The following is a 15,876-nucleotide window of genomic DNA, read 5'->3' on the forward strand; positions in this document are numbered from 1 at the left end:
GAAATGCCTTTTTCTTTTCTTATCAATTAAAATCCTCCATATCTTAAAGATTTGTGCTTAGCTCCTGCTTCCTCCTTTAGCTCTTAAGAAATCTTATCTGGAAACAGAAGGTCAAGTCTGTTGCTAAGTAACGTACTGCTTACAGTTAAAAGTATGCCTGGTTGGCAAATTGCATCCGGATTGTAGACCTTATACATGCACTATAAATAAATATCTGATGAGGATGCTACACTTTAGACATCCCTGAGTGAATTACTGCTGGAATTAGGCAGGTCCTTTTCCTACAGGCCAAATATAAGCAGTTTTATAAGAGATATTTCCTCGTATGAAGTAGGAGAACTCAAATCCATGATTCCCTTCTCATCCAATATAGAGTTTATCTTCCTGCACCTAAATTGTTCCCTAAGGGGCCCGTGTTAATGTTTGAACTCCCACTGAAGTGAAACTAACTCTGAAGCTGCCCTATTTGCCAGTACTGTTTCTTGTTAATTATATCTTTCTATATAAATGTAAAACTGTATTGACCATAGTAGTCTTGGGAGTCTTATTGTGTATTGGCTCCTAAAAAGACTGCTTTCCCAAATGCGAATATTCCTTATACATCTGGGCTGAATCCACTGGCACAGTATAAGGACTGGATAGTAAAACATTACTTACCTTTGGAAGGAGCTGGATTGCTTGTAGAATTCTTTGTCTATGCCCAGAATTAAGAATCCCAATTTCCAACAAATCCTGATCTTCCATAACATTGCTTCCCTGAAACAATGTCAGAAATGTTAGACACATGGCAACTTTACTATAGGCATATTATTATTTAATACAGAATAAAAACAATCAACAAATGACAATTCTAGTAACAAGGACATAGAGTCATTCTTTAGTGAGGGAGGAGAGCAGAGGAGTAAGGTCACCTTTGTGATTGAGTTGAGAAGTTTTTCCTTCTAAGTACTCTCCAGGTTTGCTATTTATAGTTGGGTTATCTGAATTAGGAATTTATTCTTGTGACTTAATTCTCTGTTCCTATCTAAAAGTAAATGCTTTTAGGAAGAACTTTATTAAAGATGATCAATGGTTTATATGTTCATAGGAATGAGTAAATTTGTTCCCCTCTTCTCTAAAAACTAAGATGACTAATAGATTCTAATAGAGATTAATAGAAAAATAAAAGTATTCTATTAAACAGGTCAGAAAGGAGAATTTGAAATTAACTTTAAAATATTTAATGCCAAACAATTGGTCAAGACTTGGGAATAGAACAAGGATTGAGGTTTTTATTCCTTTAGGTTCAGTGATGAAACAGATTATTCAAAGGGAGCTTGAATGCTGTGGATGTGCTATGTTGATACATTCTGAAAGCTATGATGGGATGTGGGATGTATTTTCAGAGAAGATGATGTCTAATCAGGCATCTGCAGAATGGTTAGGACATAAAACTCAGAGGACAAAGGAAAAGGACAAAATAAAATGCAATGTCATGCAATGTCATGAGGGTAAGAGAGGACATATTATACTCGGAAGTATTTATAGTTCTGGAATTAGTTGGGAGAGGAGCAGAAGTAAGCAGACCTAGACCATACAGATATTATGTGCTACCCCAAATAATCTACACTTTATTCTGAACATAATGGAAAGACATGGACAGATTTTAAGGAAAGGAGTTATATGTTGAGATTTTAAACTTGGAGAGGTCAACTTAGTTTCTGTGGCTGTCTGTTTCCTTATCTATAAAATGATGAAGTTAAGCACAGAGAATGCCCAAGGACCAGTCTAGATATGAAACTTATTTAAATAAATTTTATGATGTTATATTGATATAAGAATTAATTATTATCTAATATAAAATTATTGATTGCTTATTTTGCCCCCAAAGTTTATGTCCTTTGAGGTTTATATTTGAGGTTTATCTTTTTGTTTTTTTTCTTTTTTGCTTTTTTTTATTGAGGTTTATCTTTTTGAAAGAGGAATCTTGGGCTGGAGAAGTGGTACAGGGATTAAGGCATTTGCTTTGTGTGGAGTTCATCCCAGAACCACATATGGAACTTCATGCACAGAGCCTGGAGTATCACCAGAGCACTGCCATGTGTGGTCCTCAAAGAAATAAATGAGGAAACTATAGAGAAGATCAAGTCGCATTGGTACTTTTCTGGACATATATGCTCTCTTAAATCTAGCACAAAAACAATTGCAGATAGGAGTTATGGAATGCTTGCTAAAAATACCCCAATACATTCTAATAAACATATTTAAAACTTAATGCGATTCTAATTTAAAGATTGTATTTGTTTCAGGCATACTCAAAAGCCTTTTATTGAAGTAGCATAATGTTTAATAAACTTATTATCATTTATATGAAGATACCAAATCAATAGTCAAAAAATCTTGCAATAATCTAATTCACTTCAATGTACTAAATACCTTTTTACTAATTATTACTTTACATCAATTAACTTACAATAGCAGCTATTATATACATAACTATATTATTATTAACAATCATTATGGTAACTTATAAATTGACTAAAGAGACCAGACAAGTTGGAATATGTTGAATATGGAATATGTATTGTTTTAAAATGTATTTTACATCTCTTAAAAATATATGCATGTATTCATTCACCAAGTCCAACATCTTGGATTTTCAGATCTACTCACTTCCTTTCTTCTATGACCACTACCTTAGTCTAAGCCAATTTACCTCAAATATCCATTTGAATATATACTATATTTGAATATATATTCAAAATATGCTATATTTACCACTCAAATGCCAATACTCCCATCATCATCCTATTGGATACTCTCCACTTGTTCATACCCTGCCCCTTTGTCAACTTCAGTTCCATGGTAATAGGCCAAGGATTTGTCTTCATTTGGTCACGTCTGTTTACCAGCTTTATTTCTTTAGCTCTTACAAATAAGACCATGCAATGTATGCCTTTCTCATGATACATTAAAAAAAGAGAGAATGAAATGGTAAGAATAATGGGTGAGGTGGTGGTGGTATTGAGACCTCAAGGAGATTATTGCAATTTTTCTAGAGGTGAATTGTCTTAGAGTAAGATAAGGTGGATCAGAATAAGGTAAGTTGGGACAGGGTAAGGTAAGGTGGGACAAAATAAGGTAGGGCTGGACAGAGTAAGGTAGGACAGAATAGATGGATGTAAAAAATTTAATATCAGACTATATTATAAATGGATAGTTGACTTTTCTTAGAAATATTAAAGCTATTAGAATGGTATCACAGCTAGGGATATTGCATGGGTATTTACAGGACAAAAAATTTCTATCTACTAAAAGTATCTTTCCTACACGTAAACTACATTGTCCATCTCTCAGAGAAAGCAGTATGATACAGGTATATAGCAGCATGATAATGAAAAGTCTAATGAAAAACAAATAAAGCCAGTCTTGGCAATATGCCACAGGAAACATTGCTCTCAAGAAATTACTCAGTGCACACAATAGAGCATGGGCAAGAATATAAATGATTTTGTTTTCAGAAAATGTTATTATTTTCAGACATGGACTAGCAAGTCATGAGCAGAATACTTTAGCATTCTGCTCTTGGAGGCATTTTCCAAAAGGATTGATTCAAGCTATTTCTTAAAAACAAACAAACAAACAAACAAAAAACAAAATATGAAGGCCCCAAACTGAAAAAAACTTTTATCATTTATATATTAAAACAGTGACAATTTTTTTCTATAAGGTAAATTATCTGCCCACAATTTTAGCTCATACAAAAATATGCAATCTTTGTACAAACACAACACACCAGAATCCCAGAGTCTTAATTAGCTATTTGTCCAAAAAATTTATTTCAGCATTAGAATAAAAAATTATTTGCAGAATTAAATCTTTAAAAAACATTGTTTGCCCTCTGAACCACTAAAATACTGTCTTTATTTTCAGTAGGAGAGGAAGCCTTTTGAAGAATGATAGAGAAGTTAGTAGACGTTTTCCCTTTGGGTCAAATTTCTATGCATACAAGATAATTACCAATAATTTTTAAAAAAAAAAAAGGAGTGAAAATTAGAGAAGCACAATGCAAATGGTAAAAATGTACCCAAAGGGAAGTGGTACTAATTATGGAAATGTAAAGATAAAGATTCACTGTCACCAATGAAGCAAGCTGTTAGAATTTTCTATTTTCTCTTTCATTGTAATATTACAGGCACACCAAAAATATCACGATATATCATCAAGCTAGTCATTTTTCAGAAACAGTCCTGAGCTTAAAGTCTCAAGACCCAGATTTGAATCTTTTCTGAGGAAAGTTGGCTAAGATAGACATGATGTCGAGGTGTAATGGTTCAAACTTCAATGGTTCATAAAGTAGAGCAGTCAAATGAAAATTTATTCCATTTGGAAATGATTTTAGCTTTGATGTTAGTCATGTCCAACTTTTGATACATATAATTGAATACAAATATAGATTATATCATTTGAAAGTCCATTTTTGTATTTCAGAATATGTGGCATAAATATAATATAATATTATATATATATCCTAACATCTTTTCAGAGGAAAACCAGTTCTGACAATGAGCCACTTTGTTGGCACTTAGGGAACAGTGGCACCACCAAGAAAAACAAGAATTCCTGTCTTCTGAAGAGTGAAAATTTAGTCTCATATGATCACTTGCCTTCACTAACTGTTCAAAACTCCCAACTCCTTTCATTTTCTGTAAAAGCTCAACAGAAACGGAAGCTTGTTTCCTCCTCTGTGAATTTCACATGACTGCCAGATGAATGGTTTTTGGAGCAGAGTTCCAATATATCTTTTTTTTGGTGAAACATCTCACTTTCTCAGTGGCAAGGACTCATACTACCTCAATATCCTCATCTCCTATCTGATAATTAACCCACCACCATCATCTTTAACCTCCATTAACTCCATACAATTTCTCAGTGTTAGAGAATGACTTCTCAACTCCCATAGGTACTCAGTTTTTTGCAATCCTGCTTTCAAGGTTTCGTGGGCCACAGGTGGCAACAGGAATAGGACACAATATCTTTATTAAAATGCCTAGTACTTAAAGGTGCTGTGCTTCTCCACAGATAAGACTTTTAAACCTTAGTTGAATTACTAAATTACGTAAGTGAAGTTCAAATAGGGACACAGTAAGGACTTAGATTAGAGAACCGAAATGCTCATGAACATTCTCAGAATTAATGAGTCTCTTTGTTGGGTGGAAGAGATAGGGTGGAAGAGATAGTACAGGAGTTAAAGTACACTTAACTGACTCCAGTCCAACCTTAGGCACCACATCTAATCCCCTAAATATTGCTTGAAGTAATCCTTGTACTGCTAAATGTATCCCTTCCTCCCAAAATAAAAAATACCTAAGATTAAAAAATGTGAGCAGAATAATCTCACTCATCTATGGGTTTTAAGAAAAATAAAAGACATTTTATAATAATTCTCAGAGACAAAAGAGAGGAGGGCTGGAAGTTCTAGCTCACTATATGAAGCTCACCACAAAGAGTGATGAGTGCCATTAGAGAAATAACTACAATGAAAACTATCATAACAATGTGAATGAATGAGGGAAGTAGAAAGCCTGTGTAGAGTACAGGTGGGGTGAGATGGGGAGGAAGGATATTTGGGACACTGGTGATGAGAATAATGCACTGGTGAAGGGGGTGTTCTTTACATGACTGAAATCCAACTACAATCATATTTGTAATCAAGGTGCTTAAATAAAGATATTAATAAAAAGATTAAAAATATGTCTCTGTCAAAGTTCTTGAATATTAAATTTAGGATCTTAAAAAATTTCTTCTAAGCTTTTCAGTCATTAAAACAATTGAGTAGCTAATTTAATTTAATTGATGTTTCTTTGTTATAGGGACTAAAAATCTATGCTATGAAAATGCCAAATCCAAATTGATAAATGACTATTTCATAGCATATTATCAGGCATACTGAGAAAGGTTTTCAGGGATTAGTAAACTGTGGGAAAAGTTTAGTTAATGGTTTATTAGAAGGCACAAAGGCCCAAGGCAGTGTAGTAAGAACATCTGTTCTTTTATGAACCAATATTTATAATTCAGGGGGTCTTATCCAGGGGGATTGTTATTGCTTTCCTAAATCATGGACTAAAAAATATTGTCTAGTATTTTATGCGCTAAGAGCTAAATGTCCAATTTTCTCTGACAATGGATAAATCTAATTATATGTATTAGAATTATTTTCAGTGTAATAGACAAATAAGATGACCAAATAGAAAAAAAGTAGTGTTTTGGACTTAGTGATTCATTAAAACACAACACCTAACAATCATATCTCAAACATATGTATACTGATCATATCTGATTTAGAACTCTAGTTTGGAAATTTTCATAACCTCAATGCTATATTATATTCATTTAGAAATCTTTCCTTCATGTTGCATATTATAGAAAATATAAAGGAAATATATTTAAAGTCATAGAAAGCTAGTTTCTTTCTAATGACAATTTGAATCAGGTATTGTTTACTCTTCCCTTTAATTGAAGACAGAAATATAAAAAAATTCTGTTGATGATAAAAATTTGTTTTCTGCTCTATAATTAACTGAATTAGATTCTTCTCCACAATGTGTGTGGCCTTTAATATTTAAAATAGATTATTTGTAAATTGAATGACACCAAGCTCCTATAAATTCACATGCAAAAACACATATTCTGGTTTATTTTTAATAGTTTACAGCTTGTTTTTTTAATTTTTATTTTTAATTTTGGACCACACCTAGCTGTGCTCCGGTAGGACTTTCAGCTCAGTGACTGGGAGTTGCTGCCAGTGTTGCTTAGGGGACTGTGTAGTGCCAGGGATTGATTTTTGGGCCTCAGATGTACAAATAAGGTGCTCTCTAATTGAACTACATATCAGCCACCTCTTTTTTTGGTAGAAGAATAGGTTTTGGACAATGCCTGGCCATATTCAAAGCTTATTCCTGGCTCTTTGCTCAGTGATAGAAGGTTTTGGACAATGTCTGGCCATGTTCAAAGCTTACTCTTGGCTCTTTGCTGAGATGCCATTTCTGGTGGTATTTGGAGGATCAGATACAATGTTAAGGATTGAGATGAGATCAACTGAGGGCAAAGCCTTAACTCCCACTTTTCTGCAGCTCCTGTCCCCCACTTTTTTTTAACAGCAAAAGTGATACAGTGGCATAAAAGTATATAATTTTCTTGGAATATCAATGCTCTCTTTTAGTTTAAATAAAAATTCTGAGTCAGTCCACATGATTGAGCAGCGACCGTCAAACTCAGAACCCCAGATTCCAGATGTGGAACCAACACAGGTTCTAGCAACAGCACCAGGAACTAAACTCCTCCAGGGGAAAATAATGCCATCCCGGCACCAACTTGCACCAGTTTTAACATGACATCCTGACATGAGGAAACGGCAACAACTTGAGCTAAGAAAGGGTTTCCCCATCTCAGCACCTAATGATATGATACAACCAGGAGACATGTCATCCTTTGCCATAAGCAAAAACCAAAATCGCTATCTACAGAAGACTGACTTTGACAAATTTCTGCTGGACAGAACCTATCAAGGGACCAATGAGGAAGTTCCTAGCCTAGGCCTCGGCCTAGGATTTGTACAAAGACCAAGATCTCTAATTCCTGAGGTCTAACTTTGACAACTGTGACTGAGCAGAACTTCTGGAACTATGCTGAAAGACTAGGCTCTGTCCTAGGTTCTGAACAAAAACCAAGACCACTAATTACAGAAGACTGATTACAACTGATCATAACAACAGTGATGGAATAGAACTCCTAGAACTATAATGAAAAATTCTCTCTTAGCCTTCACCCTATAACTTGAACAGATAACAAGATTTCCAGCTACAGAGGCGGGATATCAACACCCACATCTGAGTGAAAAGTTTCTTGACGCCATAAAAAGACCTCTGGGAGTGCAAATAAGTGAGCATGGAGCCGGTAGTTGTTCCCATGGCAGTATGCTTCAAGGGTGGAGAAACCCTGTATCTCTCTTAGGCCAAGGGAATTCCCGCTGTAATTTTCCCTATATTTACTGTGCCTATGCAAAGAAGCAGCAGCAGGAGCAGCAGCAGCAGCAGCAGCAGCAGCAGCAGCAGCAGCAGCAGCAGCAGCAGCAGCAGAAGAAGAAGAAGAAGAAGAAGAAGAAGAAGAAGAAGAAGAAGAAGAAGAAGAAGAAGAAGAAGAAGAAGAAGAAGAAGAAATACAACCACCCCCCCCTTTTTTAAAAGAAGTTGTTGGTCTGTTTTTTTTCCTTTTCTTTTTTTTTTTCTTTTTCCGTAGCTGATGGTTTTGGTTTTTGGTTTATTCTGTGTTTATTCTTTTTGTAATCTTGTTGATACTCTGGTTTCATACTGGTTGATACTTCTGGTTTGTCTTGTTTTACTACTTTTTCTTCTTTATTCCCTTCCTTCTTCTAAATGGATATTTATAACACCTAGACGAACTTCTCCCAGTTTTTCTCTTTTTTTGTTTGCTTTTTTTCCTTTTTTTCCCCTTTTCCCCCAGATGGTACCAAATTCAGACAGTCAAATGTTCATTTGGTGGAAATAAAAACTGATCAGACATGAATACCAAGTCCAAAGTCAACGACAACAGAATCGGTATGCAATCTACAACAAGCTGTATAAGAGAGGGAACAGTTGCACTAGCATTATGGGGGTAAAAGAGGGAGATGTGGGATGCATGCTGGGAACAGGGGTGGAGGGAGGACAACACTGGTGGTGGGAATGCCCCTCACTCATTGTCACTATGTGCCTCAAATATTACTATGAGAGAATTGTAATTCACTTTGACCACAATAAAAATTAAAATAAAAAGAACCTATGAAAAGAAAATACTCACAAAAAAGAAAAAGAAACCAGAGAAAGCTCCTTCCAAATATTTAACTCTAAATATGTAAAATAATAATAATAATAATAATAATATAATAAACAACCTATGACTGTTAAAAATTTTTGAGTCAGTTTAACAACCAATTTACAACAAAATAAATACAAATCTCTTCTGAATATTTCAAATATAATATATATTGTTATTGATACCAGATTTTGGAAATCCCCAAAATTGATTGGAATAAAGTTTTATTTAGCTTATCAGATAGAAACATGAGTTATCACAAATAATCAGAAAAATAAATAGAACTTTTTGTTTGTTTTTATTTTGGGGCCAGACCTGGTGGTGCTCAGGGGTAATTCCTGGGGGTACTTGGAGGACCATATGGAATGTCTGCTATATAACCCAAGTTAGCCACATGCAAAGCAAATACCCTATCCATTGTGCTATTGCTCTGGTCCTTTTTTTCTATTTTTAATTCTCTCAAGTAGCACATTTTAAAAACCTTTCCATGCTACTAATCCATTTGAAAAGTTTTTATTTAGTGCAATGGAATCTCTTCTTTAGAATTTAAGCAAAGTTTCATATTTTCAGCTTATAAAACCATTTATAGATTCTTTGGTCTATGGAGATTTTAGTTGAAAAGATTTTTTATCACACTAAGCAAAATTAGAGAGCAGTTTCTAGAGACAGGTCATGTGTTTAAATAAAGTATATTTTGAAATATTTTATAAAATTAACATCTAGCAGCTAACATGGTTATCTGATTGATTATATTCCACTTATCTTCAATCTTTATTTTTTTCAAGTCTATTTCTGCCTTAAAACACCATTTTCAGGCATAGAAAAAGAGAAAATTTAAGTAATTATATTTTTATGTTATAATTATGATACAATAGAGTTGTGCTTCTTTATAGAATATCACAAAGTCATTTATACATTAAATTTTACCTTGGTAAAAAAATAGCATTTTAATCCAAAGTTTATATAAATAAAAAGAAAATGGATGCAAAGTAAGCTATTTTGTTTACTTTACTTTTCTCCAGATGCATACATTCAAAAATGTCAAAGTTAAAATTATGTGCTGTCTTTCTCAACATTGACACTAACAGTAGTTAATGTAACCTTGTGTTTGGATATAATCTGATGCATGACATATGCTAAGTATCATATGAAGTTATATACTACTTAAATTCTGATATAAAGTATGCAAAATTGACTCAAACTCAATTGTACATTTATTGAGTTCTGTTCCATGCCAGGCAGTGTTCTACATGCCTTCATTATATTTCTTTCTTTAATTCTCACACCTTGATGAGGGAGGTACTGAAATATCTAGTTCCATAGAGCCCTGCCAGCAGCCCTTCTCCTAACTAATACCTAACACTGTCTCCAGTGGGGTGAAAGCAGGAGAAGAAAGGCTCAGAAAAAATGTGGTGAGACCTGAACCATTTGAATTTTAATTTGAAGTCAAATGAAATTCACATTTGAAAGCAAGTATTCAATATCTTTCACATTTGATTCACAGTATTTCAGTGAAAATAAATTCCTCTCTGTGGAAGATTATTTGGAAAGCTGTCTGACCTTCCTTCTCTGTTCCAGTCCTTTCTATTCCCTGCATCCTGGAATTAGGGCTGGCAGAGACCTGAAGGGAAGGGTATTGTGCTACTGGCTCTCTAACTAGCTACAAAGCTACTTCCTTTTCTTTTTATGAAATTTGGATCTAGCAGGGCAGCACCATTACCAATGGGGTGGGGCAGATATTAAAATCTTTTAGTGGTCCTCAAACTTTTTAAACAGGGGCCAGTTCACTATTCCTCAGATCGTTGGAGGGCTGGACTATAGTAAAAACAAAACTTATAAATAAATTCTTATGCACACTGTATATATCTTATTTTGAAGTGAAGAGACAAAATGGAAATAGTTTGAGGACCACTGCCCGGGTCTATTCAGGCAGCTGAATCTGAGCTGCGGGTGAGAATGTGGTTCAGGGGAACACCCTGACCTATCCTATAAGTTTCTATGCTCTGCAGCCTGAGAGTGACAGACAAACTAGCAGAACAGGCTGAGAGTGGCAAGGAAAAGCAAAAACAGTCAGCAGCTGTGCTATGTCCTTTTCCCATTACAAGCTGGGAAGTAAATTTTTGTTCCCTTGGGTGATCTGAGCACAATCTTGGCTGGTATAAAAGTTCTGTTCTCCTATCTAAAATGTGGAATATTTTCCAGAGCCTTGCAAGAAAAAAGTGAGCAACAGTTAGGCTACTCTGGACACTCTGCTCCTCACTGCAGAGGAACATGTGCCATTTGGGTTTCTCAGGGGATTATAGCTATGGCAAGGGACTTCTTACCCATGAGAGTGAACTCTCAAAGGGATGGGGGACTTGTGGGAGAAGGCAAAGTAAATAAGCTTTGAAATGATCACTTAAAAAATGCTAAAAAAATGCATGCATTTTTTTTCGGTTGTCTTTTGTCAACCTAACTTAGACACTTCACAACAGAATTGGAAATGAGTAGATTCTCCAGTACGTAGAAGGGAAATGTAGAAGGGAAACAGTCTTAGAGATAAGAAACAATTTCAGTTCACATGGTGGGGGGGGGGGGTATTGTGGTGGATCTAGGATCAGTCTTTTCTTTGGTTGAGATTCTGGGATCTTTGTTTTGTGTTTTTGTGTTCCTAGGGTATATCCCCACTAGTAATATTGCTGGATCATATGGGAATTCCCAGAAACAATAGAGATGAGGGCTGGAAGAACCAGTCAATGGTATGAAGCTTACTACAAAGAATGGTGAGTTCAGCTAGAGAAATTGTTGAGAACTAGGTTCTGAACAAGGAGGGAAACCATTTTGTAAAGGCCACATGGCAGGCTACTTTCCAGGTAGTAGGGAGAGATGCCATTTTGTAAGGACCACATGAAAGCCATATGCTAGGTCTCCATAAGCCTAGTTCCATTAACAGTGCCCCAAACTACCTGGCCATACCAGGTAGCCTATCAGGGAAGGACACAAGGGAGGAGTAGGAAGGTACACCTAGACAATTTTAAAGGTCATCAGAAAGCTAGGACCTCTCTATATCACTTTTCTATATAATCTTCTTCATGACCTTGGGCAGGGTTCATCTCCTTATGGAGATGGTCCTGGCTGGACAGTGTGGGAACTTTTAGGCAGATGGATTAAAATATTAAGCTTTATTCCAGTTGTGTGGTCTCCTCCTTTGATTCTGGACTCTAACAAAATACTACATTAATACAACTGTCTCTCTCCCTCTCTCAAGCGTGGGTGGGACCTCTGGTTTCTGAATTTACAAAAGTAACTCCCCCAGGCACCAGCCTAAAGGCATGAAGGCCAGAAACCCACTGAGATGCAAAATCAAATGCCCAGAGAAGACTAGATCTTCTGAGATCATCTCCAGCAGAGACAAAAGACGATGGTAAGAATAAGAAGAAAGACAATCAAAAGTGCCACATGCTTTCACTTAACAACAGGAACACAGACTTAGCATACCAACTTACCTCCATATAAGACATATAGTGGGGGCAGCTTGGATAAATCCTATAGAACTTACTTTTCAGAGGTAAGCAGTAAGCATTTCCATTGTGGTTAGGAACCTATCTCAGTTTGGGAGGGCACATACCACCTCTACTCTGCTGTGGACTTTCTGCTCTTTCTCTCTCTGCTAGAGAAGCTTTCATTTTCTTCCGGACATGATTCTCTCCCCTCATATTTTCTTTCTTTTCTTTCTTTTTTTGTTTTTTGGTTTTCGGACCACACCCATTTGATGCTCAGGGGTTACTCCTGGCTAAGCACTCAGAAATTGCCCCTGGCTTGGAGGGAACCATATGGGACACCGGGGGATTAAACCACAGTCCTTCCTTGGCTAACGCTTGCAAGGCAGGCACCTTACCTCTAGCGCCACCTCACAGGCCCCGTCCCCTCATATTTTCTGATAAAGATATTTTACTTTATTCTTTATCTCTTTCCTGTATCTTTTCTGCAGGGGTAGATAATGGATCTGGGAAAGCTAGGTGACCTGGAAAGCTCTGCACAGGTCAGGACTGATTTTCCTTTTCCCTGCAATGAAGTATTCCTTGATCAGGCCTAAGGCTATGGTTCATCAAAACACAGCTGGTAGGGAAAAGTTCTTATGCTGTGAAGATCATGTGGTGACTTCAATTGTAGCTTGACAGCTGCTCAGTGGGCTGGAGGGACACAAGCTTCTACACCAAACAGAATTTTGTGGCAACTCTTGTCACTTTTAACAGTCCCAGGCACTTCCCTAGGGAGATTGAAGAGGATTGAACACACAACTATACTGATTTTCCTTCCCTTTTTAAAATGCTTATTACAACATTGTGTTTGCCAAGTTGTTCCAGGCACTAAATGTTAAAACACCAATCCTACCACCCATCTGACTTTCCTCCATTAGTGATCCCAGTTTCTCACCCACCACCCTAGCATGACCCTACGGGCACAAAATTTTTACCTTATATTGCTTGTTTCTATGCAAAGATAATTGAATTATTAAAACTTAGCTCAGTAAGAGTTAATTTGTAATAGTTATTATATCTCTCAATAATGTTATTAAAGTCATTGTCTAAGAATTTACTGGGATATGGCTGATGTTATGGCCTTTTGTGTTCCTGTTTAGGTCTTCTATGTAACCTTCCCATCAGATTGGCTATGATCATAGAGAATTGATAAAACTATAAAATTTGAGGTGCTAGCAACATGGTCTAGGATTGATAGATCTGAAACAAATTTGGTGGCATGGCAGTTAGATAAGATTAAATTATGAAACTAGGCTGTTTCTGTGTGAGAGGGTTGGGTGTGCTGTGGGCTGCTGTGCCATCAGGAAGTAAGAGAAATCTTCCCACCCTCAATCTGAGAAGGCCCCAGAACTTTCAGCCTGGACCAGTCAGTATACCAGGGAACTCTTCTTTTCTTGAGCCTACTAGTTCCCTTACTCCCCAGTTCACTTAAGTAACATAAAACTTTATGTGAGACAGTCAGAAGTCAGGTGGCCTGCAACATTTTCTGAGTCACCCAGAAGACCTACTATTTTGGGGGACTCATTTCTCTCACCTGTATTGCATCTATAAATCTACTTATAAATCTATTTACCTACCTACCTAAACTATTGATCCATTCATTCATCCAACCATAATACATACATACATAATATGGAAATTGATTGCCATAGTTTTTTCGACACTTTTTCTTTTCGATAAGTTATTCACTACAAAAGGTTGTTTGCTCCTTTCCTTATATATCTATAAATAAATAATCTAGAGCCAAGCATCTCCATGTGAGTGTCCTAGTTGTTTCTACTTAAAACCCTGAGTAAGTTGCTATATTTTGAGCCAGAACAATTCCAAACATGGCAATGACAAAACTACATTGAGTCCACATGTGTCAAATCTTTTGTTACTGCTTGTCAAACTATCTGGTCAATCATGGTCAGAGCTTCATTGGAGTAACTGTTTTTCAGATCTCTTTCAAAATCTAGGATTCAAAAGATAGTATATAAAAATGAATCAATAAGGTAGAGAAAGTCTGAGATTGAATTAAGGACACTTGAGTCAAGCTGAATGGCTTCTGAATCCAGTGATGAGATTCAAATACCCTAAACAGGCTTAACAAGTTGAAGAAGTCTGTGATGAACACGGATCATTGAGTCCTGGAGGAACTGGCATATTAGTCTGCAAGGTCACTCATTAGCTCCTCAAAGAAATGGGTGCCCTCAGGGAACTGACATCTCTAAATTTAAGGATGATGGGAGACTACTGACACTGAGAACTTCAGAAATTCTTCTCTTCAGGCTATTCAGAAATAGCCAAATAAATAAGAAAGCTGAGGAAAAGACAAAGACAAAGTCAGAAGGAAAGAGAGACAAAAACTGTTGCTTAGTAAGAGTAAATAAAAGTAGTAGAGAGGGATTAAGCAAGCCAATTTCAATAGAGAAGTTTCCGCTTAACTAGGATTGTACATTTGTTTTGCTTCATCTAGTAGCAGAGAAAGGTCACTGGCTGTTGGAAATGAGCTGGTAGAGTCCAGAATGGAGCCAAGAATTCCACCAAAGTGGGCACTGTTATACCTATTTATGTATTTGTTACACCTATTTATATAACATGTATTTGCTCAACAAACCATTTGTGAATACTTCTATGTGTTAGGAACTGGACTGAATCCTGAGACATAGGATAATAGGATGGATAATGTCCTTCTCATTTTAGAATTTATATCCTAGTGGGGAAGACATAAAAATAATTAAATAAAAGAGAAAATAAATAATTACTACCTAGTAAAACTGTATATATGCCAAGCCCTCTCAAGTATACACTAGAATTTATTTATTGTTCACAACCCCTAAAATTGGTATCATATTTTCATATTAATAAGGAAAGATTTAAGATACAGAGAAGTTAATGATTTTTCACAGTTGTACAGCTAGTAAAATCTGCCTTAAAGGAAATTAATATGGTAGTGTTTTTTGTTTTTATTTTATTTTTTTTCTTTAAAAAAGAGATAAGGAACATGAGGACTCTACTTAGACCTCAAGTGATCAGACATCGACCATCCAAGCCCAAACCACAGAAATCAACCTTAGAACTGGCACAGTTCCCTGCACCAGCATGAAGAATCAAACTCCTCCCAGTGCTCTGTCACTAACTTGAGCCAGGGTAGGTTCAGATGACTTCCTGATGATGAGGAAACAGCAATAATCGAGCTAAGAACAGGTTGCCTTGCCTCATTACTTAATGATGAAATGGATCAGAGGACTCTCCATCCTAGGATCTGTGCAAAACCAATATTTCTAATTACAGAAGATTGACTACAGCAAACAAAACTGAGTGGAACTTTTGGAATCATAAAGAAAGATTCTATCCTAGGCTTTGTCCTAATATCTGTGCAAAAACCAATATCTCTAATTATAGAAGACTGAATACAATAACCAAGTGGAACTTTTCCTGGGACCATAAGAAAGACTCATCCTCGGCATCATCCTAATATCTGTGCAAAAACAATATCTCTAATTGTTTATCTTTACAC

At 36.0% G+C, this 15,876-nt stretch overlaps 1 protein-coding gene across 1 annotated transcript in view; it reads right to left on the reverse strand.

Moving 5' to 3' along the window:
• Window positions 1–15,876, reverse strand: part of ANKS1B (ankyrin repeat and sterile alpha motif domain containing 1B) — a 1,587,094-nt gene that overhangs the window by 465,411 nt on the left and 1,105,807 nt on the right. The window contains 1 exon segment of the mRNA XM_049782864.1: window positions 658–756. Within this exon segment, the coding sequence (XP_049638821.1) occupies window positions 658–756 (99 nt within the window).

Source organism: Suncus etruscus, chromosome 11 (genome assembly GCF_024139225.1).
Source record: "Suncus etruscus isolate mSunEtr1 chromosome 11, mSunEtr1.pri.cur, whole genome shotgun sequence".
Lineage (NCBI taxonomy): Eukaryota > Metazoa > Chordata > Mammalia > Eulipotyphla > Soricidae > Suncus > Suncus etruscus.